Source organism: Bos indicus x Bos taurus, chromosome 19, assembly GCF_003369695.1.
Source record: "Bos indicus x Bos taurus breed Angus x Brahman F1 hybrid chromosome 19, Bos_hybrid_MaternalHap_v2.0, whole genome shotgun sequence".
Lineage (NCBI taxonomy): Eukaryota > Metazoa > Chordata > Mammalia > Artiodactyla > Bovidae > Bos > Bos indicus x Bos taurus.
The window spans coordinates 24,626,758-24,652,131 of NC_040094.1; the positions used below are offsets into that span (position 1 = coordinate 24,626,758).

General features: G+C 58.2%; 1 protein-coding gene across 4 annotated transcripts; it reads right to left on the reverse strand.

The window, feature by feature from the left end:
* Positions 1 to 600: 600 nt before the first annotated feature.
* CLUH (clustered mitochondria homolog) lies at positions 601 to 21,771 on the reverse strand. 4 transcript variants are annotated; one of them, XM_027517077.1, is made up of 26 exons: positions 21,566 to 21,771; positions 14,030 to 14,232; positions 12,906 to 13,077; positions 11,796 to 11,939; positions 11,466 to 11,590; positions 11,230 to 11,384; positions 11,021 to 11,146; positions 10,607 to 10,754; positions 10,351 to 10,443; positions 8,542 to 9,236; positions 7,642 to 7,865; positions 7,441 to 7,542; positions 7,208 to 7,308; positions 6,279 to 6,431; positions 6,111 to 6,173; positions 5,788 to 6,032; positions 5,574 to 5,658; positions 5,301 to 5,454; positions 5,059 to 5,198; positions 4,172 to 4,252; positions 3,968 to 4,093; positions 3,764 to 3,885; positions 3,358 to 3,451; positions 3,143 to 3,277; positions 2,993 to 3,066; positions 601 to 2,093 (listed from the first exon to the last, which is right to left on the reverse strand). In XM_027517077.1, the coding sequence occupies exons 1-26, from the start codon at positions 21,663 to 21,665 to the stop codon at positions 1,907 to 1,909; spliced, it is 4,047 nt and encodes a 1,348-aa protein (XP_027372878.1). In that variant the 5' UTR covers positions 21,666 to 21,771; the 3' UTR covers positions 601 to 1,906. The 4 variants fall into 4 exon arrangements, with proteins under 4 accessions (XP_027372878.1, XP_027372877.1, XP_027372876.1 ...); XM_027517076.1 differs by having other exon boundaries at positions 7,441 to 7,545; XM_027517075.1 differs by lacking the exon at positions 21,566 to 21,771 and adding an exon at positions 17,451 to 17,975.
* Between the last annotated feature and the right edge of the window lie 3,603 nt (positions 21,772 to 25,374).

Consider the following 25,374-nt stretch of genomic DNA (forward strand, 5'->3'; position numbering starts at 1 on the left):
GTTCCGCACGAGGCTGCGCGCCTGTCTGCTCAGAACTACAGCTGTAGACACTTCTCAGGTCTCCCCACAACCCTTCCCACCTCTTCACAGGTCCTGTCCCTCAAGCCCACCTAGGTGGGCTCTGCTTCCTCCAGGACATTAGAGCTCAAGGGCCTACATAGGATGGCAAACTTTAGACATCCCTCTACTCCATCCTCTGGGGCAGGGGGGCGGGGTTGGCACCCAGTCCTCCTGACAAGCACAGGGACAAGGGTGATGCCCAGTTACATATGCAACAGCCTATCAGGGCCTGGGTCCTCACCTGGAAACACCCCTCACCCCAGCCAGCACCACACAGAGTTCTTTAGAGGAGACAGTCTCTGTTTCCTTTCTGATGTTCATCCGTGTGCCCTTGCCATAGGTCTAGTCACCAGCAGACTGGTAAACCCCAGCTGGGCACCTGCGGCTCTGTCCACCCCCTTCCTCCCACTGAAGTGACGTTATAAGGATAACCCTGAATTTGACCTAAAGAGCTTTCAACTCTTTTTACTAGGTACTGCTTCTGGCAACAATCCTCACCATCGAATAAGACTGTACAGAACACACAGGAGAGGCTGGGACAGCAGGTTTCAAAAACTCACTTTATTCCAATGTGAAATGAAGACGTGATGGTTTAAAAACAAGAAAAAGTTCTTGATCAGCCGTGGGGATGCCTCGCTTGCTAGCTCCCACCCACTCCCTTTGAAACAAGGTGTTCGGACAGACCATACCCATAAGCAGCTCCCCGCCAAGCCACCAGGCAGAGGCCCCAACACGGGGACAGCTCCCTCCAGTTCAGAAGGACGGCCGTCTCTCCCCAGCCACCGAGAAGCAGCAGAGGCCAGCAGCAGAGGGGGAGCTGGGACCTGTGGGGGCCACAGCCTTCTGCAGGCCCCTCCCTGCCACCCCCAGGGCTCCTCTCTGTCGAAGGTGCCAGTGTGGCCAAGGTCAGGTAGGGAGCTAGGCTCCACCACCAAGTAATCACTCCTGTATTTGTATCTCTTCCCCCAGGATCCATGATTCAGCCCTAGTTCCCCTAGCCCCCCACCCCACCCCCCCCTGTGCGTTAGGCAGCTGAGGTTCAACAAGGAGGATACATTCAGACTAGACCCCAAGGTTAGCCCCAGCTGGGGTGCAGGGAGCGGGAGGCAGCATCTCCTGCTGGGCCCGAGGGCCGACAAGCGGGGCTGGGCACACGGGTGTCTGGGGAACTGCCCCTGGCCACCCCTTTCCCCACCCCCAGCACAGCCAGGCCAGGCTCCAACCATGATCAGTAAAGCTGCTGCGGCCCTCACCCTGCCACGAAGCTAAAGTGCTCCCCAGTCCTCCAGCCCTGCCGCAGAGCTCAGGCCGCCCGCTCAATCCCAGGACACAGGAAAGTGCCACTCTTTTTGGCTTCAGAACTGGACTTCAGCCACGTCGGACCCAGGGGCAGTGGCAGCAGAAGCAGCAGCCGTAATGTCACACATACAAATGACCTGAGAAATCCCATCCGCGCGTCACTCACTGGGGACCGGCTCGGGGCTATGTACAAGTCAGGAAGGACGGATCAGGGCACTCGCAGGCACGGACGTACTCGCACACACCTGCTCGAGGATGGGGACCCACAGAGGCACCTGTCCCCCAGCCGGGAACTGGGGGATGCCCACACACTCCATTCGCATGTCTTCCATGAGGCCTCTGCAGCGTGTATTCATTGAACCAGTGCAAGAACATCTCAGGGTTCAGGCAGGCCCGGGTCCCAGGAGGATGCTGGGGGTGGGGATGGGGTTGGAAATGTGGAGGAAGAGGGACTTGATTCCTCTCCTGATGTGCAGGGCGTGCCACCTTCTCCTGGAGTCTGGATCACCGGGGGCAGCTGACCGACTGTCCGTCTGTCTCTCCCCTTCTACCCCTGCAAGCTCGGGGAGGAAGGGTCCTTGGCAGCCGGGGGCTGGGTGGCCGCATCCTCTGAGGCCCCCACGGGCTCCGGCTCAGTGGCCATGGGCTCCTCAGCCTTATCCCTGTTCCTGCTGGCCTCCTGGAGCTGCTGCCGCCGTGCCACCTCAGCTTTCAGATTCTCCAAGTCTTTTTGGCTGAGTAGAAGGATGGGGCGGAGAGTGGGCATCAGGGTGGGCCTGGGCCCTCCGTCACCTTCCTGGCTTTGCTTCAACTTGGGACAAGATCAGGCTCTGCACTTTCTGCAGTGCAAGTAAGAACTCCACATACCTGCCAGCCTCCAGTGAAGGCCTGGTTCCCATCCAGCCTTCACACCCAGCCTAAACCCTGTGCACTCTGGCCGCTCCTATCGCCGATCACACCCAGAACACAGGTGCAATGTGGAGCAAGTCCGCTGTAAATGCCCTAAGGCTGACCAGACCAAACCCGGGCCCCACACAGGCGAGAGGGACACGGGATAAGGGGCTTTCGAGGGCAGGGTTGTTGTTGCTTGTCTAAGAGCTCAGAGAGACCCCCAGGGCCCAGCGCTAAGGCTCGTCCCTACACTGACAGAGCAGGAGCTCAGAGAAAGAATGAAGCTGCTCTTTACATGCCTGCTAGGTAGCTTCAGTTATGGCCAACTCTGCAAACCTATGGACTGTAGCCACCCAGGTTCCTCTGTCCATGGGATTCTCCAGGTAAGAATACTGGAGTGGGTTTCCATGCCCTTCTCCAGGAGATCTTCCCAACCCAGGGATTGAACCAGCATTTCTTTAAAGTCTCCTGCATTGGCAGGTGGGTTCTTTACCATTAGCTCTTTACATACTGACATGAAATGATCGCCAAGATCGATTAAACGCAGGAGAAAAATACGTGCCTGGTTTGGTACAATTTTGTGCCTTAAGGGGGGAAAAAAGATGACAGATCTGTGTTTGTGCCATAATGCAAAGTATTTCTGGAAGGAGTCACTAAGGGCTGTACTTCTCAGTCCGAGCCACCTCAATCCCGTAGTTAATAAACCAAGAAAGTAAAGGCCAACGTCCAAGTGGGGCCTCACCTGAGAGGAATGAAGAGGATGCCATTGATGACGTTCAGCTGCTCCAAGACGCTGGCCATGCTGGGAGCTGTGAACTGAGGGGCGCGGGGAGCATGAGCGGCCGAGGCCGGGGAGGGGGGGATGCCCACCCAGCCCCGCTCGGAGACCCACCTTGAGGGGCGGGATGTTGGCGCTGGAGCCGTTGCGGTAGATCTCGTTCATGGTGCGCTGCAGGGCCACGGCTTGCTGGGTCAGGCACTTGAGGTACTCGGAGCTCTCCTTGGTCTTCTCGTGGTCCTCGCCGAGCTGCAGGGGGCGAGCGGGGAGAGATGAGGGCCGCCCTCAGCCCCGCCCTTGACCCCGCCCTGCGCCCTGCCCTGGCCCACCTGCGTCTTGTAGATGGTGTAGCCTTCCTTCTCATGCTGCAGGGCGGAGCGGAACTCGGCTTTGCTCTCATAGACCCGGGCGACCAGGTGGTGGCTGTAGGGAGGCAGGGCGCAGGGTGGGGGGCGAGGGAGGGCGTGAACGGGCCGGTGGGCAACGGGCCGGTGGGCAACGGGCCGGTGGGCACTAATGGGGGTGTGTGCGGGGTACTCTAGATCCCACTCCGGGATCTCTCCAGGGGTAAGACGCCAAATCCAGGACTCAGAGAAGACATGGAAGGTGAGAGAAATTTCCTCAGGAGTCAGATGGAGGGCAGAGTGCTCGATCCCGCGCCCGCCCTCGATTCAAGTGCTTCCTGGGACCCTGTGGCCCGGGGTCTCCCTGCCCCCTGACCCAGCACAGCCTCACCTGAGGGCCACCTTGAGGGACTTGGGCCCGTGGTACTTGGTGCTGACGGCCAGCGCATTCTCCAGGAAGCGCAGCGATAGGTCATACTCCATCACTCCGTGCAGCACCAGCCCGATGTTGTTCTGGGGGCAGTCGGGAGGGCCCTGGTCAGCTCCCACTCCCCTGGGATGGAGGCTAGTCCCGCTGCCCCTCCCCAGCACTCACGTCCAGCAGCGCCATCTCAGGGTGGTCCTCCCCGAACACGAGCAATGTGAGGTAGCGGGCGCGGTACAGCAGGCTCAGGGCGGTGGACAGCTGGCTACTGGCAAAGCAGTACAGCGCCAGGTGCATCTGCAGGGGCAGGGTAGGTCAGGTCAGGTCGGCCGCCGGCTCCGCCCCCACGCCAGCCCCGCCCCGGAGGCTACTCACGTATTCCTGGATGGTGTTGGGGTGCTCGATGCCCATCACTCGCTCGCTCATTAGCACGGCCTTCTGCTGGTTACTGAGGGCCTGGGAGAGGTGGGGGCTGTCATCCCCAGGTGGCACCGCCCCACACCCCGTCTGTCTGTCTGTCTCGCCCATGAGCCTCCAGGCAGCTCAGGCCTCTTCATCTCTGGCTGCAATTTCTATTTTTACTTTGCACCAAGGAGGAAAGAAGTGGTCAAAATCCAGCTGCTGTGACCAGGGAAGTCTACACCCCACCCCGAGGCTGCTTCACATTTTAAAAGACTGTCTTAGTCTATGCAAACATATGCACAAATCTAAAGTTGTACTAAAAATAAAATATTCATATTACGACAAGGAGGCATATACAGGTGAAAAAAAAAGGAGTCCTATGGCTGGAGCCAAGTGGAGCACCTGCAGTGTGCCCGCATCGGAGGCAGCCTCAAACCCGGGGGCTAACACGGCAAGTGAACACCACTAGGCCCCAGGACAGTACAGCCAACAGCACAGTCCCTGAGCAGCTTCCAGAGCGCTTACAAGGTACTGACTGAGAACGTGCCCCTCGCTTGTCCCTGTGAAGGGAAGGAAGGCCCTGGCATCACTCCCACTGTGTCCACGGGCACCGCAGCTCTCCCCAGGACACAGCTGTTGGGGCAAAGGGAAACGGGGGGTGGGGGAGGGATGTATAGGCAGAGCAAGCACATCCCAGGGTTTCCACCTGCTCCTCCTGGGGAGGCCTGGAGGTAAGCAATATCTCTGGGATGACAGGGCTCCAGTTCTGCCTGCCTGGACCCCCCCATCCTGCTGGGCCAGTGGGGTGAGAACACAACCCAGGGCCCCACTGACCACCCCCAGAAGGTGCACAAGCCCACCTCGGCGTAGTCGCCCATGATGTAGTGGAGGCGGGCAAGCAGGCGCAGGCAGGCACAGATCTCCACGTGCATGGCCCCGTACACGTTGTTAAACAGGTTCAGGGCCTCGTTGATGAGCTCACAGCCCTCCTTTAGGAAGCCTGCAGGGCACCGGTGGGCAGAAGGTCAGGGCTGGCCTGGGTTTGGGCTGGGGGTCCCTCTCCACCGCCCCCACCCCCCCGCCGGCCGCACCTGGCACGCACCCTGCTGTACTTTGGCCTGCCCGCTCTGAAAGAAGTGGAAGGCGTCCGAGGCCTTGGGGTTGACGTGCTTGACCACGGGGAAGATGTTGAGCACGTCCTCCTCCGTGAAGGCAGGTTTGTGGCGGCTGTCGAAGCTGTACTCCTTCAGCAGGATCTGGGGGCCCCGCCCGACACCCACAGGGAGCCTCAGCCCAGGCTCACGTGGCCAGCACCACCCCACCAGCTTCACCCAAGGCCCCGGGGACCCTTCAGGACGCTCCGAACCCGGCCCACCTGGATGCCGGTTTTCAAGGAGATCTCCCGCAGCAGCGTGATCTTCTGCAGCCCATAGGTCTCCACGGCCTGGTCCACCGTCTCACTGGGGAGGAGCGGAGGGTGGGCCCGAGCAGCCCAGCACCCATCCGCCCCCCTCCACCCGAGCCCCTAGGCATGGGGGCCCCCTCTCCCACTTCCCCAAGCAAGTGGTCTCCCACAGCCGCTCACGCACCACTCGAGGCTGAAGTCAAAGTAGTTCTTGGCCTCCTGGCAGATGTTCTTCCAAAGTTCCTGGGGGGTCATGACGGCCCAGGCTGTGTTATCTGCTGCCCCTGGGGGCCGGTTTCGCCTCCTCCTGTTCCTCTTCTTGGAGATGAGCTCGTCAGCGGGCAGGTGGGCCACGGGGTTGGGGTAGGAGCTCAGGAAGCAGTTCAGGAAGTGGCTGATGGCAGCCGAGAGCCCGGAGAGCTCGACCCCCTGCAAGGGAGGTGGGACCGGTCACCACCCGGGCTCCCCCAACACCTCCCTGAGCCAGGCTGAAGGGAGCGGCAGTACCTGTAGGTACGTCTTGAAGATGTGCTTGGCAGAACGGGTGATGAGCTCTCCAATGCCAATTTTCTGCACGGGTTCAGAGAAAAAGGGGGGTGTCTGGGTTGGGCTCCAGGCCTCCAGCCCAGCCCCTCACCCCCCCTCCATCTCTCAGCCACCCCGGGCACCACTCACGTAGATGTGGTCCAGCTGGTCACGGGCCGGGCTCCGCATCACCAGGTCCAGCACCTTGCCCAGGTAGCGCATGTTGATGCCACGCTGGCGCATCACCTCGGCCAGTGTAGCCCCGTCCATGGGCAGCACCGCGTGGTCTGTGAAGTCCTTCACCTGCGGGCTGCAGAAGGTCAGGCCCCCCCCAGCCCAGGCCCTCTGCCTCCTCCTGCCCCAGGTCTTGCCAATGGGGGCTCCCACTATTCTGGGGCCCTGAGGAAGGAAGGGACTAAGACCCCCTGCTCCCAGTCAGGAAAAGGAAAGGAGAGAAAGGATGTGAGCAGTAAGGATGTGAGCTCTCATCCCCGGCCTTCTGCACAGCCCACCGTCACCCTGGGACTGCTGGGCCCACCGGCAGGGAAACAGCAATGGAGGGCAGCAAGGCTCCCCTGTGATGGCACAGGAAGGAGCAGAGCCACGGCTTCACTCTGAGACTGAGCCTTGCCTCGCGGGCCCTGGAGCAGCGGGCATGGCAGGCTCACCTCAAAGATTGGGGAACAAGCACAACACCGGAGCTCAGGGCCGCCTCAGCAGGGAGCAGGCCCTCTGTACACACGCGGGGACTCCGTACAAAGCTTCTTGGAGGGTGGGGGTGGGTAAAGATGCCCCCACGCCCTCTGTCTGCCATCCCCTCATACAGGGGCTTTGGAGGACCATAACCCCGCTGCCAGCCCCCAAGGGAGGGCACCCAGGGCACAACTGATGCCTGCCTGGGCCCCTTTGTGTCAGTGGCACTATTCTGGGAACGAGAACTCCCCATCTGCCTCGCAGGTCAGGAGGCTTAGGTCACTCCTGCAAAGGCTCCACGAGTTCCCAGAGGCGAATGAGGCCACAGAGCCTGTAACCCCCGCTGCCCCTCCTTCGTGCCACCCCCTGCCCCAGCCTGCCCTCACCAAGCCAGGTATCTGGCAGGAGAGCAGGAAGGCAGCGGCATCTTTCAGCAGCTGCTTCTGGTCCCGAACCTCCTCCTGGCAGGACTCGGGGAAGCGCACTCCTGCGGGCAGGAGGGAGAGCAAGGAGGTGTGAGCTGGCAAAAGAGGCGGGCACCAGACAGACACACAGACAGACAGCAGCACTTAGGTAGGCAAGCAGGCCCCCAGCACTGGGCCCCCCGAGGACCACTCACCTGGCGAGAAGATGTCAGGGTTGAAGCGGACGTCGAAGGCCGTGCTGCTGATGGAACCCACTGCCTTGCACGCGTTGCGGATCACCTCCCGACCCCGAGGGTCTGCTGTGAATACACGGCCTGTCAGGAGCTGCCCCACCTCCCCACGGGTTGGGTGCCAGCCCGAGCCTCCCCTGGCGGGGGCTCCCCCAGCAGCCCCACCTGTCCCGTCGTCCGAGGCAACGGTCTCTGCCAGCTCCTTCACCGTGGCCAGGCCGCTAGCACTGCTGCCCTCCTCCTCGCCTCCCGCCTCGGGTGCTGGGGGAGCGTCAGGCTTGGACTCCGAGGACAGGCCGTCGCCGTTCTCCAGGGACGTGGGGCTCTCCATCTTGCTGGCCTTCTGCTGCATCAGCTGTAGGGCAGCCAGCTTCATGAAGAGCAGGTACCTGGGGCACAGTGGGTGGGGTGGAGCAGGGGATGGGAGAGGAGCGACTAGGAGGTCACCGGTCCGGCAGCTTCCTGCTGGCCGTGGGGGGACCTGAGCCAGGCCCCAGCTCCTGCCCTGCTGGGCTTAAGGATGTTGGGGCCCGGGATGTCCTGTCCTGTCCAGGGAGCAATGTCCATGCGTGTGTACATGTGCCAGCCCAGCCATTCTACCAGGTGGTGGCAGGTCACAGCAAAAATGGGGATCTTCCTAGACAGGAAGACAGCTGGGTGTCAGGGCTCCTGAGAGCACCAGGGACCCCTCTGGCGTTTTGAGAGGGAGAATTATTCCTGGCACGGGACATTTGATGGGCTGACTCCTAAGCACTGACCGCCAGCAGCAGGGACCCCACCTGTATCCCCCCACCCAAGGGCCATGGCACTGGGAGGTTCAAAAATGCCTAAGCAGATGTCCACACGCTTCTTGAGGAAACAGCATCACTTCAGTAGAAAGCCACCGGTCTCGCCTTTTCTCATCTACATGAAGCTCTTGGGCGTCTGCCTGTGTGGGGGAGCTGGATGCCACAGTGATGGGCCCAGAGCTCGTTCCTCTTCACTTCCCAAAGCATCCCCCGTCTGGGGTCAGACGCCAGCACCGCCCTCCCTGCCCGAGGCTGCAGCCGCAGGCCTGAGCCCCACCTGTGCTCCACGAAGGCGTCCACCAGCTCCTGGCGCAGACAGCACAGCTTGTGGCGGTGCGCGCGGGGAAAGCCAGCACGGGCGCACTCCTCGGGCAGCGTCTCGCCGGGCACGGGCAGGAAGTTGAGGTCAGGGGGGAAGGTGCGCAACAGGTCCAGGATGTAGTGGCGCCCATCGTTGCCGATGATGCCCTTGCACTCCACGGAGGAGCAGAGCTCCACCTCCTCGTCCCGGTCATTGAGCACCCGGTGCCTCAGGATCTTGAGGGGCCGGCTCGTGCGCTCCAGCAGCTCCAGGTACCGCGGGTGCGACACCACCGTCTTGCCGAAGTCAATGGAGCCGTAGATGACGCTCTGCTCCTGGTCCCGCTCCAGGATGCCGGGGATGATGGACTGGGCCGTGACACGGTAGCCTCGGTAATCCACCACCACCGTGCCCAACGTGTACAGCCCCTCCACGTCCACCGCATTGTACGTGCGCACGCCGTTCAGGTCGTTGGTGGGTGCCACATAGGCTGCCACGTCCCCGCCGAAGTCCTTGTAGTGGTCGCGAACGTCGAAGCCCAGGCTGAAGAAGATGTTGTTCCAGATGAACATCTGCATCTTGGTCTCCTCGCTGGGGTTGATGGCCATCACGTTGCCGTCGATGACCGCCATGGCGCCCCGCGTGGCTGCTGCGGTGAAGTCACTGTGCACCTGGGGGCCAGAGGTCAGAGGGTGAGGGAGCTACATCTCACCTGGCCAAGCTCACCTGCGGCTGGCGGAGGTGAGCAGGACGAAGGTTTCGCACACTTGGAAAAGCACCAGAAACCCCAGTTCAGAAAAAATGTAACACTTATGGGCTTCCCTGGTGGCTCAGCTGGTAAAGAATCCACCTGCAATGCAGGAGACCTGGGTTCGATCCCTCGGTTGGGAAGATCCCCTGGAGAAGGAAACAGCTACCCACTCCAGTATCCTGGCCTGGAGAATTTCATGGGCTGTATAGTCCATGGGGTCACAAAGAGCTGGGCATGACTGAGCGACTTTCACTTTTATCAAATACTCGGATATACAGCAGAACTCAGTGATTACAGGGGGCAGGAGGACTTGGGTGGGTCTGGGATCCACCAACTATATGCCAGGTGATCTCTGCTGGATCACCTCTCAGATCTGTCTTCATGTCTATAGATGACATAAAAGTATCGACCTTCAGGGGCCTTCCCTGAAGAGTCCACGCTTCCACTGCAGGGGGCATGGGTTCCATTCCTGGTCAGAGAACTCAGATCCCATATGCCTAGCAGTGCAGCCAAAAAAACGCCATCGCCCTTTATAAGGTGCCCGGGAGATTACAAGCCTACACGGCACCTGGTCCAGCTCCTGGCAAAGTGAGCACCCAGGACATTTATATTTCTTTACCATTATCATCTCTAGTAAAATTATGGGAGATTTTAAAGCTTTTTTTCCACTGAAAGCACTGCTTTTTCCTCATCTCTGTCAGCAAAATCACTGAGGACATCACAGGAGGACACGTGTGCCCAGGTCCCCATATGGCTGCGTTGGGAGGGAAATGGGCATGGGCATCACTCAGCCCATCCTGGAGGTGGCTCCCTGCCCCCAACCCCCACCCCCAGACTCTAAATCTCAGAAAGGCCAGAAAAAGGGGCTGGGGTTGTCTGCTGGGAGGCAGAAAGTGGCAGAATGGCCTGGAAGGTCCCCAAAGGCCCTTATCCACAGAAGCCCTTGTCCAGCTTCCCTCTTATCCACAGAAAACCAGTAGGGAAGTGGCTGGCAGGCCTGAGGCTGCTGGTCAGGCCTAAGGGGCCACAGGCACCTTGAATATGGCTCTTTCTCGCAGCAGTCGCTCAGGCAGGTTCTTCCGAGGCAGCTCCCGTGTAGTCTGCAGCTCCTCATTCCAGTCCCGGGTCTACACAGAGACCAGGAGGGATAGGCCAGCTCAGCCTGAGCCCCCACCACCTGCTCGGGGCAGTCCCACCCCCCTGCCACCCTGTGCAGCCCTACAGGCACCGAGAACCCAGCCTGGGCCCCGCAGGGGAAGGGAGAGAGGAGCCGGGGATGGCCACAGGCACCTGTCCAGGAATGTGCTCCTCGTAGCCCAGCCGGGAGGTATAGGCATCCTCCGCCCGCACGCAGTCCATGGCGTGCTCCGCCTGGGGGGCTGTCCAGCTGTACACCTGGAATGGGGTGGCGATCCTCTCGAAGGGGTGGCGCTGGACCCTGCAGCGAGCAGAGGGGAGATGGGATGGCCCAATGAGCTCAGAGGTCTGCCCTGGGCCCCTTCTTCAAGGCCCCACTGTCTCCCCACTAAGGCTCTGTCCCTGGAGAGTCCAGCAAGGGCCCACAGCCACCTGTCCCAGGTCTGCTGCCTCGGGCGGGAGGCTCTGGGTGCTGCGTGTCCAGCTTCTTAGGGCAGAAGTGCTAGATTCCAGGCCGTCCAGGTCACCCACCCTGGGAGATGAGGGGCCAACAGGCCGAGGCGCTACCTTTTCTTCTGCAGGGCGGCAAAGTTTTTTTTGAAGGTTGGGCTGATCTGGTTGAGCAGCTCCACCAGGGAATGGCTGAGGAAGCGGGGGCTGGCAGGCTTGGGGTTGAAGTGGTACGCTGTGGACCTGCAGAGAGAGGGTGATCACTGTGCCGGGTGCCCCCCAGGCGGCTGCCCGCGGGCTCCCCACAGGCTTGTACAGGGACTCACTGGTTCAGGTAAAATCCGCGGGTGGAGGCCGTGATGCTGACTTGCCGGTCCTCAGCTGTGATCACAAACAGGTACATGAGGTCCCCGTGCATCCTGCGGTTCCCGGGTGGCGGGTTCCAGCCGCTCATGGTGAGCACCTTCAGGCACTGCAGGGGCTGTGGCAAGGGCTGAGCATGAGCGTGCCATGCTTCCTGGTGGGTGGTCCCCTGCCCCCATCCCCAGAGACCAGCTCCCACCTTCCAGTCCCGGTTCTGGGGCTGCAGAGGACACAACGGCCGCTCCCGGCTCCCAGGAAGAATATACTCGGGCGGTGTGCAGTCGATGGGGTCCATCTCCAAGCCCTTCTTCCGCTTCCCGCTGTCTGAGGGACCCGAGGCTGGTGGTCAGCACACGACGCCCCAGGGGGTCCAACGCACTCCCCAGCTCAAGTGGCCCTGGCCTGGGTGCCTCCGGCCCCGCTTCCCTCCAGTGGGAAGGCTGAGGGAAGGCCCAGCCCCCTTCACCAGCCCCAGTTCAACTTGCTCCCAGCCCCTCTGCCCAACTGCCAGCCCCAATGCCTCCCGCACCTCCCAGGTCGCCATCGGTAAAGACGCTCAGGAAGGACAAGGAGTTGCAGTCAACCCCATTGAAGGCATCGGAGGGGTCTAGGCTCTTGAGCAGGTCTCGAACGTGGCGCACGTGGATGCGGGCCTCTCGCACTGTGTATGGTTCTGTCGGAAGGGGGAGGGGCAGGACGTTACCAGGGCAACAGACTCCCCAGGAGAGAGTCAGCCTGAGCACAAGCAGGGGTAGCATTGATTTTCAATTTTAGGCTTTTACTTGCAGATTCCCTTATGAACACCTAGGCTGGAAATCTGCTTTCCACACACATATCTGCCTATCAGCAGGGATCCTTGTTTGCAAAGAACCTTCTGCCAAAGGGCACAAGAAGTACCTCAGGAAGTGCACACAGGCTGTGGCAGCCCACAGAAGCCCCCTAATTCTCTGTCCACAAGTGTCACAGTGGCTAGGTTGTCCCCACATGCTCAGTCCAGTTCTCCCGGGTCAGCCCTCCCCCAGGGCAGCCAGAGGATTTACAGGACTCAACCTTGCTCCCCAACTCACGTTTCAGGAAATCATAATGAGGGCTCTTCAGAGGCAGGTGGGAGGACCCGTAATTGGATAAGTCTGGGCACAGCCGAGTTACTTTTCCCCCACATTCGTTCTTTGGGTGACATGCCTGGAACCTCTGTGCCACTCTCCCCAGGTGACCCAAGTTTACGGGATCTTTTCTTTTTTAACAAATAGACCAGCCTCATCATGCCAGCTGATTGCTTCACAAGGGGCCTGACTTTCACGAGCCATGAAACTTCAGTTTTCTTAAGAGGCTGAACTTTTATCACTATAAAATTTGTATAGGCTGATTTCAAGCACTTGCTTGCTACTGTTTTTTTAAAATCATGACTCTGATATTTAACCCTGAAGTTGGAGGGTGTGCCAGAGAGGACCAGAGAAGCAGACCTGTGCTGCTGTCCTGTTGCCACAAGTCCAACACCGCCCCAAGCCTCTACATGCTCATCCGTGACACAGACGTACCAAGATGCCAGCGGGAGGGGCGGGGTGGGGAGAGTGCCACCTGGCCCCGCCTCCTCGTGTCCCGCCCCCACCTTGGGGAGCTGCTCAACTTCCAGACAAACCTTCCACCACGCGTAGCACTGAGCCTTCCTGCAGCCCCTCCACACTGCGCAGCTCTGAGAAGTGGTCCAGCATGTTGCCATCCAGGTGCAACGAGAAGCAGGTGCGGTGACAGGTGTCTTCACGGTCCATGAGCACCTGGTGGATCTCCTGCACCATCTCCTGGGGGGAGACCTGCCAGGGAGAAGGCCACCGCCACCCTGGTGAAAACATACCGGTTTCCCCAGCCCCAAACACCTGGGTCCCTAAAATCAATGCTTCAAATACCATTTCCCCCTTTGTGGCTTGTATTTTAAAGTCCAGGCCCTGCCCATAAGTACTGTGCCCACCTGCACCTGTGTGTGTGTGCGTGCGTGCATGTGTGTGCAGGGTGTGTATACATGTGCAAGACAGAGCCTGGCCTCCTAACCCACAGGCTTCAACTATTCCTGCAGACTCTGAACAGAGCAGAGGTGTAAGAACAAGGAAAAGAAAACGGGCATCTTGCCTCCTCCCTATGACTTCCCCTTTCAGGAAGGTGTGGCCTGGGGCTCAAGCCTGTGGGTCCAGAAGATGCAAGAAGCCTCATCTGGTTCCCCAATGAGTCCGTTTGCAAGACCTCTGGGGAGGCTCTGCTCTTGGAGACAACCAATACCTCTCTCCTCCCAAAATAAAAGTGTTCGTTGCTCAGTTGTGTCTGACTCTTTGCAACCCCATGGACTGCAGCCCACCAGGCTCCTCCGTCCATGGAATTCTCCAGGCAAGAATACTGGAGTGGATAGCCATTCTCTTCTCCAGGGGATCAAACCAGGGTCTCTTGGATTGCAGGCAGACTTAACCCTGAACCACCAGGGAAACCCCTCTTCTCTCAAGCAGACAGTCAAACTCCAGCCAGAGAGTTGACATAGCCGAGGCTGGGGAGCCTGGGACCCCAGTACTAGCCAGCCACTACTGTACTCCTCCCTAGACAGGGCTGGCAGTCCCAGCTGGGATCTGGCCCCTAGCAATGTGGCAACAGTTTGAACCTGGACTCCCACGTCCACTACGTGAGTGACCTTGGAAGGCAGAGGACCCTGTTTCCTGCCTGCGACCCCATCCTCATCCCGCCTCACAGGCCCCGGCCCCCAGCACCCCTCCGCTATCTTACCTGGAGGGAGAAGGGCTCAATCCCAGGAGCCAGGATCTTCACTGAAAAGCCTGTGTCCTGAATGACGATGACTTCCTGTCCGGTGGTCTCCTCTCCCGGCTCGGTCTCGTCAAGCCCGTTTTCCCGGGGTGGTTCAGCAGGCCCTTCTTCCTTCTTCAGGCTCTCTGGGCAGTCCCCATTCAACAGCATGACTGAAGGCAGCTCTGCAGGGGACAAGGGGGCTGAGTCAGATGGGCCTTACTGGTGAGGTCTGCCTCCAGCCAGGGTGGGCAGCGCCCTACAAAATGGTGTCTGCCTGTCCTCCCCATACCTGGCCTTGTGCCAGGCCCACCATACCCCAAGCACACAACTCCTTCGGCACCCCCACTCTGGCCACCTGCAGGCTCCTGCCTGCACCCTCCATACCCCAGGAACTTGTTTCCCATCTCTCCTCAGGACCCCCGTCTGGCATCCATGTGATTAGGCCCCCCAGACAACTCTCCCAGAGTCGCCAATGCAAGTGGCTTCAACAACACTCCCCACATTCACTTCCCCCTCTTCCCTGATGGACACTCTGGTCCCTTCCTTTCCAGCTCGACTTCTCCCGCAGTCCAGCTGTGGGTGTTCCGGGTCCCAGCCACTCCTCATTTCCATCTTACCCTTATCTGTGATTCTAAATGCCCTCCCACCTCACAGCTCATGTGACCCATCCAGGCTTCGATCCAGGTTTTCAACATGTGGCCATCCCCAAGGCCTTGCCAGACTCATCTTGTCAGAGTGGAATTTACCATCTTCCACAAACCAGCCCCTGCTCTTCAAATGCCCCTCACCACACCCCGACCTAATTGCAGGACGACTGCAGGCCATTTTCCCTATTTCAAGAATACCACTTGCTGTACACCTGAAATTAATATAACATTGCAGGGACTTCCCTGGTCGTGCAGTGGGTAAGAATCCGCCTGCCAATGCAGGGAACACGGGTTCGGTCCCTGGTCTGGGAAGATTCCACATGCTGCGGAACAGCTAAGCCTGTGTGCCACAACACTGAGCCCATGAGCTGCAACTACTCAAACAAACAACTGAAGCCTGCGTCTAGAGCCTGCACTCCGCTAACAAGAGAAGCGAACACAGTGAGCAGCCCGTGTTACACAGTGGAGAGCAACACAATGACCAGTAGCCCCTGCCCCTAAGATAACGTCTGCTACATATTACGCCAGATAAAGCCTGCGAGCAGCAATGAAGACCCAGTGCAATTAAAAAAAAAAAAAAACAAACCCTTAACACTGTAAGTCAACTGTATTTAAAACAAAAACAAAAACACCTTGTATATGTACTAGTCCTAACTAAGTGTGTATATGCACATTTACATCTTTGCCAGTAGAAAGACTAAAAGACCAGAATTCAGTGGCTTTCCTTGAATAGGATTAAGAGTGATTTAACCTTTTCCTTATAAGTCTGTACTTTCCTTACTGTAGGACACAATTGTTTAACTAGCATTTATTTTAGGGTATGATTTAGAAAAAACAATGTATGAGTGTTTTTTGAGAAAACTAGGACCCTGAAACTATAGGGAGCAAATTCTCTGAGCAACTTTGTGAACTGTTCATATTTTATATTTGAAATTGACAAGTAATCTTCATTTTCACAGTATGACCATATCCTTAAGATGAGTAGCTTAAATGTGATCCAAAGACAACACTTGTGCTTCCACGAATGAAATTCTGGTCACTAGAGATAATCGCTTTTTGAAATAAAGTGCTTCTTAAGTTGATGTTAAATGTGACCATAGTAAAAAGATAAAATGCTTCAATTAATGGTAAACCTGCATAATTAATGGTTAATATGAGTAAATGAAAACCCAAATCAAATCAAATAAACACAGCCATTTTGCCTCTTCCAAAAACAATAAAAAGGTACCACTTAGAATGTTCTAACACTCTCCACTGTTTACAGGATCCAAACGTCTTGGGCCTAACGTCCCTCTCAGCTCCTGCGTTCTCTCCATCAAGGTGCAGCTGCTCCAGACTACTCAGGAATCTCAGAACAGGCCACACACCTTGCCTCCTACCTGTGCTTTGGTGTGCTGCCCCTTATACACCACTCCATCTGGCAGGCTCTTACTCATCCGTCAAGGCCTAGGTGAAATAAACCTTCCTGGAAGCCTGACCAATAACTCCTGACAGCACTTGGGGTGGCTGTTCACACTAGCAGCTGTCTCCCTCCTTCTGTCCTGCCCACTCAACAGAAAGGCTCTGAACAAATGAATTAATTACTGTAAAAGCCTAACATCTGTGAATAGCAATGGACTCACATGTGGGGAGAGGAGGAGCAGGTGACAACACCTTCCATTTCTCCCCCAGGAACTAGGGGGAACAGAGGAGACCCCCACCCCAACCCTGGGGCGCAGAGGAGGAACTCACAGAAGCCCTCCAGCACAACAGAGGCCTGCCTGGAGGCCCGCCGGCCCTTCCCTCCTGGGTCCACCTCGCAGCCAGACTGGCCCTGTGCTTATCTGTGAGCTCCAGATAGACCAGCTCTCCAGGTCTGCTCCGGACCCCAGCGATCCCCTCTGGACTCCACCTCCTCGTCCCTACCCTGCTGTGAGGAGCGGGGATGGGGCACACCTCCACAGAGCTGTGTGGGCTCTACCCACACAGAAAAGTCCAGATAAGCCTGGCACATAAGGGCACACGGCGAGGTGGGGGGGGGGGGGCGGTGTTTGATGTGGAGAAAAGCCACTCCCTCTTACCATGTCCCCTCAACTTAGTGATAAACAGAACTGCCAGGCACTCAGATACAGTCCCATCCTCCTCCCCCAAAGAACCACAAGGACCTCTCCTTTGAGTGAACCCCCAGCCCCTGGAAAGTGAGCAGCCAGACGGAAGGGAGAACCTGGCCGCCTCCGTGACAATGAAGACAGAACAGGGCGGTGGGAGAGGGGTGGTAGTTGGTCAGTTTTCAAAATGCAGCAGGAGACGTGATAGACGTGACGGCCTCCCCCACTGAGTCCTTGAGAAAGGCTGTGCTGTGACAAGTCTTTGGGACGAGGGGCCCCCGCCCAGTACGGCACAGCCGCTTTGAGGTCTGAGACCCCAAAAGCAGGAAGGCAGAGACCTGGACCTAGACAGGTGTCCTGTGCTCCCTGAGTCCGGGTTGAGAGGACAGAGGAGGGCCAGGGCGGTCATAGCTTCCGTTCCCCCTCCCTGGCCAGGGACCCTGCCCAAGAGGCAGGTACTATACACCAGGTTCCCCCCCAGGGGGCACGCAATGCCCTACCAGATTTCAAAGGGATGTGGCTGGTTTCCAGGGGCCTCCACTCCCCTAAGGACAGCCTGCCCTGCCCTTCCTCTTTCCTCCAAAGGACCCTGAGGGTCTCGCTACCGCCGGATCAAGGCCCAGTGACCTCCCCACAAGAGGCTAGCTCACTGCCCCCACAGCCCACCTGGTGTGGTTGGCCGTCGCCCCTTCCTGGGTTCTGGACTCACGGGACCTCCGTGGCAGCGAAGCCCCCCGCTCTGCGGCTCAGGCCCGGCACTGCCCGTGTCCCTTGTTCTGGGCTGCGCCTCCACCTTGGCCCCCATGCAGCTGGTCGGCCCCGGGCTGGAGCTCTGGTTGGCTTCGGGTTTCAGTGGGGCCAGGCCTGCCGTGGCAGCCCTGGGAAGGGCACACTCCCCCTGCCTTGCATCCTGCTCAAGGTCGGCCAGGACGGCTGTGGGCCAGGAGGCCCTGGTGGCTTCGGGACCCCGGGTAAAGCTGCCACCAGGGCTCAGGCCCGCCTCCCCAGATCCCCCCCAAAGGGGGTCACTGCTGATGAAGCAGTTAGTGGGGCAGGAGAACCCGGCGTCTGGGCTACCTGGGACCCTCCAGATCGAGGGCCCCGGTGACTGGCTGGCAGGGGTAGGGCCCAGCAAGGGGGTCCTCTCCTCTGCCCCAACTCCAGTGGGGGTGGGCAGGACCGCTTCCGCCAGCTGCCGGCAACAGCTGGCGCAGACCCGGGCCCAGGCCATGAGGTGGCCGCTCCCTGTCCACTGGCGGCCGCTGAGTGCCCTGCCTGCCTCCTCCTGGATCAAGTGGCCGGCGGGGGCCTCTGGCTTATGCTGCCCCCTGCAGGTGACCTGGCAGCTCTCCCCTTCCTGGGAGACACCCGTTCTGGTGGGAGGGGGGAGGGGCCCCCAGACTCCCAGAGGACAACTGCACCCAGTGCCCCGGCCTCCAGCTCCACCAAGGAGCTGGCAGGCTCCGACTTCCCTTCCCAGCAGCCCCTGCGCTGCCGGGAGAAAACCAAGTCTCTCCCCTGGGGAAAACAGAGCTGGCAGCAAGAGACCCAAGGCCGTGCGGTGGTAGAGAAGGAACATGCCCAGCCTCGCCAGGGCGCCTTCCTAGGGCCTCTGACTTGTTGCCAGGGCCCAGGCAGGGCTGCTCCGGCATCCATACTAACCAGGGTGGGGGCGGGGTTCTCTTTGGCCCCCTTCCCTCAGCTCCAGTCCTGTCCAGACAGCCCTGAAGGGCTGGCATGCAGCAGGCCCTTGGTTCCCTGCAGCCCCCACCAAGGGTTTCTGGCTCGCACACCCTGAGTGGAAGGTACAGAGGACCAGGCAGGGCCCCTCTGCTCCCACTACCCTCCCCAAACAAGCCCTAACCCTCTGGAGAGGAGGGCGGGGCGGGGCAGCCTGGCAAAGACCCTCGAGGAGCTGCTTCCACCATCCCCATCCTGGTTACCACAGAGCCAAGACTCACTCTAGGCCCGGTTCACGGCAGGTCCCTCCAACAGCTTGACCAACCCATCTCACTTGAGGAAACTAAGACTCCAAAATGTTAAGAGTAAGCAGGCTGCCCAAGGTTGCAGAGGCAACAGGCAGCCAAGCCAGGTCAAGAAAAGACCAGGTCTGTCAGAGGTCCAAGCCCAGGCCTGAGTACCACCCCCTAGGCTGTAGCCCCCACCGGGTAAACAGGAACCCCTTCCTCTATCCATACCCAAGCCTCCACACCATGCCTTCTTACCCCAGGGGGAAACCCCTCAGGATCTAGGCTGTAGGGAAGGAGATGAGTGATCCTCTACAGAAGGGGAAGGGGTTGCCCAAACAGCATGGCACACCCCCCACCCCAAGTCTTCACCGGCCAGACCAGAATGAAGAGATAAAGCACAGCCCTGCCCTGGCCTGGAAGAAAACGAATCCAATGGGCAGCAGAGAGGAGTTAGAAAAGAAATGTAAGCCATCCCAAGTGGCTCCTGTGTGCATTCTCCAGCCTGGCATGGCCTCACTCAGTAGACTGTGCCAGGGCCAGGCCCCGCCCCAGCCAAAACCTCTGCAGGTGAGGCTCCGGGCAGGAAGTAAGGCCTCATAAAGGATCATCCCATCCCAGGAACCTGGGGCTTCAAGAGAAAAGGGTCGGGGCAGGCAGCCTAAGGAGGGCCCCAAGGAAGTAGGCATCTGCTTGCCTCCTTCCCATCCCCACCCAGGTCAGAATCAGGTCTGTGGGGCCTGGGAAGGATCTAGTGTTCCCTGAGTTGCTCTGCTCAGGCCCACCCAAAAGAAGAGCTCTGGGGGGGTACCATCCAGTAGCTCCCATAAGCCCCCAAGCTCCTCTCCAGTCTGCCAGCCCCCTGTCCCTCCGCTCCGGGCATGGACTCCAAGCAATCCTCCCCTAGGAAGAAGGAACTCGACACACCACCATGAACTTGAAAAACCTGCCTGTTCTCTTAACTCCTAAAAGCAGCTTTATTCCTAAGAAGGCAACTGACCCTTGGTCCCCCCACCTCCCTCCACAAAAGGCCTTGATCACTTCCTCAAGGGGGCTAAGAGTCTTCCAGAGCTGGGTTCTGAGGTCAGAAACCTGGGTGAGGGTCTGTTGGGAAGAGTCTCCATAAAAGCCCCATCCTCCTTTGAATAAATTCAGGCTGGCTGAAATTCAAGTCCTGGCTCTATACAAGCTTCCCAGAGGGTTCGAGAGCCCATGTTCCACCTGCTAGTAGGCTTCCAGTTTCCCCTAAATGAACAGCTAGCTGGATGCGCCCCTGACCCAGGTTGCGCCAGAGTTCCCTCAGAGAAATTCTCCAACTCTCCTCTCTCCTGAGCCCTGCGTTCTCAGCATCCCAGCCCAGCCCACATGCCTCTCCCAGCCTCCTCTGGCACAGGCTAAGGTAGCCTTGGCAATCTGGCCAGGAGCTGGAAATCCAAATACTAAATGGCTGTGTGACCTTGGGCAAGTCGCTTCATCTCTTCAAGTCTCTCTGCTGGAGAGGAAATCAGCCTGCTCTTATCTAGCCTGCTCCACTGATTCAGACAGAGCCTCACTGGGGTGAAGCCTGGCAGGTTGGAGTCATCAGCATTTGTCACTCTGCCCAAACCTTGGCCTTCTTCAGGCAATCAGCAAGGCTGCCACAGTACCTATGCCCCACCACCAGCAAACCTGGCTGTGGCCCGTTACAGGGCCAGAGAGCCCATCTAGCCCTGCTCTGATACTGACTCACTGAAGCTGGACAGGGAGATGAAGATGACAAGTGTCTTTTGAGGAGAGTTGTGGGAGTGGAAGGCAGGGTTAGTTCTGCACTCCCACGGCCACCCAGGACAGAGAGGAACATATCCCGTCTCTGAGGCTCTGAGAAAGATTTGGAGCAGACAGCCCAGGGGCTGGGAAGGGGCTTCCGGGCCTCACGGCTGGAGTCAAAGATGTGATGGAAGGAACAGAGGAAGCCCGGGAGAGAGGCAGTCCCCACCGGAGAAAAACTGCAGCCACTCCCAAAGTCAATGCCACACAGTCTCCACAGGGAAGAGCTGGGAGATCAACTCCATGCTGACGACCTTTGCCTTAAAAACAGCAACTCTGGGCTGACCCACTTTTCGCAATAAGGCGGGTTAATGATCAAGTTCTGGCACAAACACTACCTCCTGCCAAGGAGTTTGGCTTTGTCCCCATACATAGGTAGACACCCTCCACTCCAAATCTGCCCACTAGGCCAACATCTAACAGGGCGGAGATCAGAGTCTGCATAACAGGGGTTAAAGCCTTGCCTCTGGGAATGAACCACAGAAACCCTCTCTCAAAATACAAACCCTCAACTTGCGGTCTTCCCATAGACTAAGCCTGAGAAGTCCCAAGCTGAGCCGAACTCGCAAGGCTGCAGCCGGGTGCACAGGGAACGCTAGGGATCCTGACGGCAAGGGGGTGCTAGACGGAGCAAGTGTCAAGTGACCCCAGTCGGGGGAGTTCCCCAAGCCCGGGCGCGTAGGGGGTGGGGCCGCCGAGTCCACCGATCTGCGCAGCCGGCGCACCCCGAAACCGCGTGTGCGCGCACGTGTCCCCACGATCTGGCACGCGTGTGTTCGCCGCCGCTGCCCTCCCCGGGATCCCACGTGTGTCAAGTCCGGGCCGCAGCCGGGGGCGACAGTGAAGGTGACCTTCAGGGCGGGGGCGCCCGGTGGAGGGCTCGGCGAGATGCGACCCGGTCAGGCGCGGAGAAAAGGCAGCGGTCCCCGCACCACCCCAAAACCCCCCCGCGCACTCGGCCCAGTCTAGCCTCCCGCCCGGCTGCCCCCTGGCCCCGGCCCCACTCACCCGCCGCGCCTGGCCGCCCCTTGCCACCGGCCTGCGGGCTGGGCTCCCGAGCGCTGTCCGCCGGGGCTGCTGCCGGCAACTCGTCCGTTTTGATGACCATGGCGGCGGAAGCCGGCGTCCGCCTCGGCTATCCGCGCCGCCCGCCGCGCCACTAACCCAAGTGCCCTGCGCGCCGCTGCCGCTGCGGGAAGGACGGAGTCACCGGCCCACGTGGTGCGCGCTGTAGCCTTTGACCCCACCGGCGCTTCTCTGCCCCGCCCTCGCGCCCGGCCCGGCCCACGAAGGCCCGCGAGGGACAAAATATGCCACGCCTCGTTCTCTGGGTACCAACGCGGTGACTTTCTGGAACGCCTTAAAGGGAACGCGCCCTGTCTTTGGAGAGAAATAGGCTTCGGGCTCCCTCGAGGGGCGGGGCTACGGAGAGGCGTCCTTGCGGTTCGCCGCCCGTCGGGCGGGCGCCTTGACCTTGGGTGGAGACTAGTCTAGGACTGCTATTACATATTGTCTCCTCCCCCAGTGGTTTCCTGTAGCAAGTCTGCCAAAAGACCACGCGGTCTGTAATCTGCAGTGGTAACCTGACCCTCAGCGACCCCTCACCGAGCCTCCCGTAGTCCCTCGAAGCGGTGGGGCTCGGGTGCCCAAGGTTTCTTTAGGAGGGCGTGGAAGGTAGCCTAGGGCATGGTGACAAGAGGCAAGGTGTTAGGTGGTTAACTGAAGTGTCAGGGCCCACGAAACTTTGTGCTGAGCCACAACAGGCTCAGGAGCCAGGACGTCCCCGCTCCCTCCACCAGACGAGTCCTCACGTCTGGGCTGGTACTTATCCCCAATTTTGAGAAGCCAGTGAGTTGAAGTTCTTCAAGTACAGAGTGGAAGTGTCTTCCTTGCAGAGGGCCAGGAAGCCATGGGGGAAGCCCTTAAGACATATTCCAGAACTACTGGGAATTGGGAAGCTGCAGCTGCAGAGGTGGGCTGGGGCAGGCCTGCTGCTGCTGCTGCTAAGTCGCTTCAGTCGTGTCCGACTCTGTGCGACCCCAGAGATGGCAGCCCACCAGGCTCCCCCCTCCCTGGGATTCTCCAGGCAAGAACACTGGAGTGGGTTGCCATTTCCTTCTCCAATGCGTGGAAGTGAAAAGTGAAAGTGAAGTCGCTCAGTCGTGTCCGACTCTTAGCGACCCCATGGACTGCAGCCTACCAGGCTCCTTTGCCCATGAGATTTTCCAGGCAAGAGTACTGGAGTGGGGGCAGGCCTAGGACCTCATAAAAATTGCAAAGGAAAGTGGACTTTGTCCTGGAGTACCGGTGATGGGAAGGGGAACCAGTGAGAGGCATTAAGCGTTTAAGCAAGAGAAGGTTGCAGTGTGAGGAGGGATAAGGGGCACTGAGCTAGACAGGAGGGAGATGAGTTTGGACTATTACACAAGAAGGCTGGAAATAAAAGCAAGACCTGACTACAGCCCCCCACATGGAAGGTGCGCAGTCAGGTGGTACATGAACCTGACACAGAGCTGGATTGGTGGTCTGCATCCGGCAACCTCTGCCTTGTCTCTTCTAGAAAACTTGAGCAGGTCACTTGACTTTCACTCCTCTGAATGGCAGGAGCTTCCTCTGTCAAATAAAAACATCCATTTGTTTAGCCTCTCACCTAGTTGTTGGGAGGAGATAATGGTCATCAAAGCACTTTAGATAGTGTAAAATACTTGGTGATTCACTCTATCTTTTAAGCGAAGCTTTCAAGAGCTCAGTGCTACAGGAAGATCAGAGATGAACCAGACCAGGGGACTTCTTGAAGTCAAGGACTGTCCTTTATTTATCTGGGTATCCCCAGCATCTCCCCAGAGCTTGCTACATAGTAAGTGTTTAATCCACAGGAGTTGGTTAAATGGAGGACCTGGGTATAGGCAGAGTCAAGCCATCCTTTAGAGGCCTCCATGGGGTTTCACCTTCGACCCCATCATTATGTATAACATCTGGGCTTTCCGTGCAGATATTCCTTTTATGTTTTGACCTTTGTATCCAGAGCTTCAAACTGTTTCTATGATGCCTAGCTGAGACCCACCAGGCAGAGCACCAGCCTCTACCTCGCCCTAGCCTTACTCCTGTGTCCTCCTTATGCTCAAGGTCTGTGAATGCCTGCTGTCAGTGAGAGCGCTAATTCAGTCCAGGGGCCTAGTGACTAAGCAGTCCCAGCAGCCTGAGAACCTGCAACTTGGCTCTAATGAATCCTCTTCCCGTTTCCCTGGCAGGCTCCTGTTAACTCCCTCTCCATCCTCAAGGCTGCCTGCCCGGGTGGCACTCCCTGTCTCTGTCTTTATGGCCCCTGGGTAAAGATGCTAAGTAAATACAAAGGGAGGTTTATCAAGGTTGAAATCTAGCCTATATAATTAATCTGTTTGAAGCTTCCCACCTCCCTAATTATTGTTAAAATGGATGGGCCCATTCAGCTGGGCATAGCTACTTCCCCCCATCATTTTCAGAGTTCCCAAGGGGCTGGAGAGGTGAGCTGGAACCCAGCCCCACCGGATTGCAGGAAGAAGTCCCCTAGATCAATGGCCTGATTCTAGGAGCCCATAAGAGAGGAAATGCTCCACTTCCCTTAACCCCAGCCTGTGCAGGCAGAGCTGCCTGGAGGAAAGGGGTGACAGTCTCCAGATCTATGAAATGAAAGGATTGAAAAAATGATATGGGACTTATCTGGTGCTGACACTGCATGTCTCTGCTCTGCGGTGTGACTCTGGGCTCAGCCCAGCAGCCCCAGAGGAGTCTGGGAGGACCCTAAGGCCAATTCCTCTCTGCCTTCCTCTTCCTCTCTCCTTTTTCTCTACTTGAACATGGGGATCCCTGCTGCTGCTGCTGCTAAGTTGCTTCAGTCGTGTCCGACTCTGTGCGACCCCAGAGATGGCAGCCCACCAGGCTCCCCCGTCCCTGGGATTCTCCAGGCAAGAACACTGGAGTGGGTTGCCATTTCCTTCTCCAATGCATTAAAGTGAAAAGTGAAAGTGAAGTCACTCAGTCATGTCTGACTCTTAGTGACCCCATGGACTGCAGCCTACCAGGCTCCTCCGTCCATGGGATTTACCAGGCAAGAGTACTGGAGTGGGGTGCCATTGCTTTCTCCAGGGGATCCCTGAGTCCTGGGTAGATATTTACACAGTGGGGAGCCGTATCTTCCCCAGCTGCCTGGGGAGATAAAAGGCCAGGGACAAACAGAGGCTTGGGCCATACTTCCTGGACTTATTCCAGGTCTGATCTTAGCTCATCCTGGGCTCAAATCTGATCCCCAGAGGCTGGAGCTAGGAACTGAGATGGGGTGGCCAGGGCTGGCTGTCTCCCTGAACAGGATATACTGGGTAGGAATCAATATGTAGGTAGGCCCTTCCACATCTGTGGGTTGGTTGAACTGGCAGGTTCAACCAACTGTGGATCAAAAATAAATAAATTTTTTGGAGGTACCACAAGGCTTGAGGGAATTCCCAGAGCAGGGACTGAACCACAGCTATGAAACTGCAAACACTAACCACTAGACCACCAGCGAATGTCACTCATGTTGTGGTCATGGGCAGTAGCCTGCCAGGTTCCTCTGTTCATTGGATTTCCCAGGCAAGATTACTGGAGTGGGTAGCCATTTCCTTCTCCAGGGGATCTTCCTGACCCAGGGATCAAACCCTGGTCTCCTGTATTGCAGATTCTTCACCATCTGAGCCACCAGGGAAGTCCAGACCACCAGGGAATTCCAGAGAACTCTTCAATATATATATATATATTTAAAATATTCCAGAAACTTCCAAAAAGCATAACTTTAATTTGCTGCA

Bases quoted from the DNA above. Each gene is read 5' to 3' on its own strand.
- CLUH (XM_027517074.1), bottom strand. From the start codon at position 17,589: ATGGGGGCCAAGGTGGAGGCGCAGCCCAGAACAAGGGACACGGGCAGT. The intron at 5,199-5,300 runs GTGCGTGCCAGG...GGTGCCCTGCAG, and splicing joins GCAGGCCAAAGTACAGCAGG to GCTTCCTAAAGGAGGGCTGT. The intron at 2,094-2,992 runs GTGAGGCCCCAC...CCTTCTACTCAG, and splicing joins ATCCTCTTCATTCCTCTCAG to CCAAAAAGACTTGGAGAATC.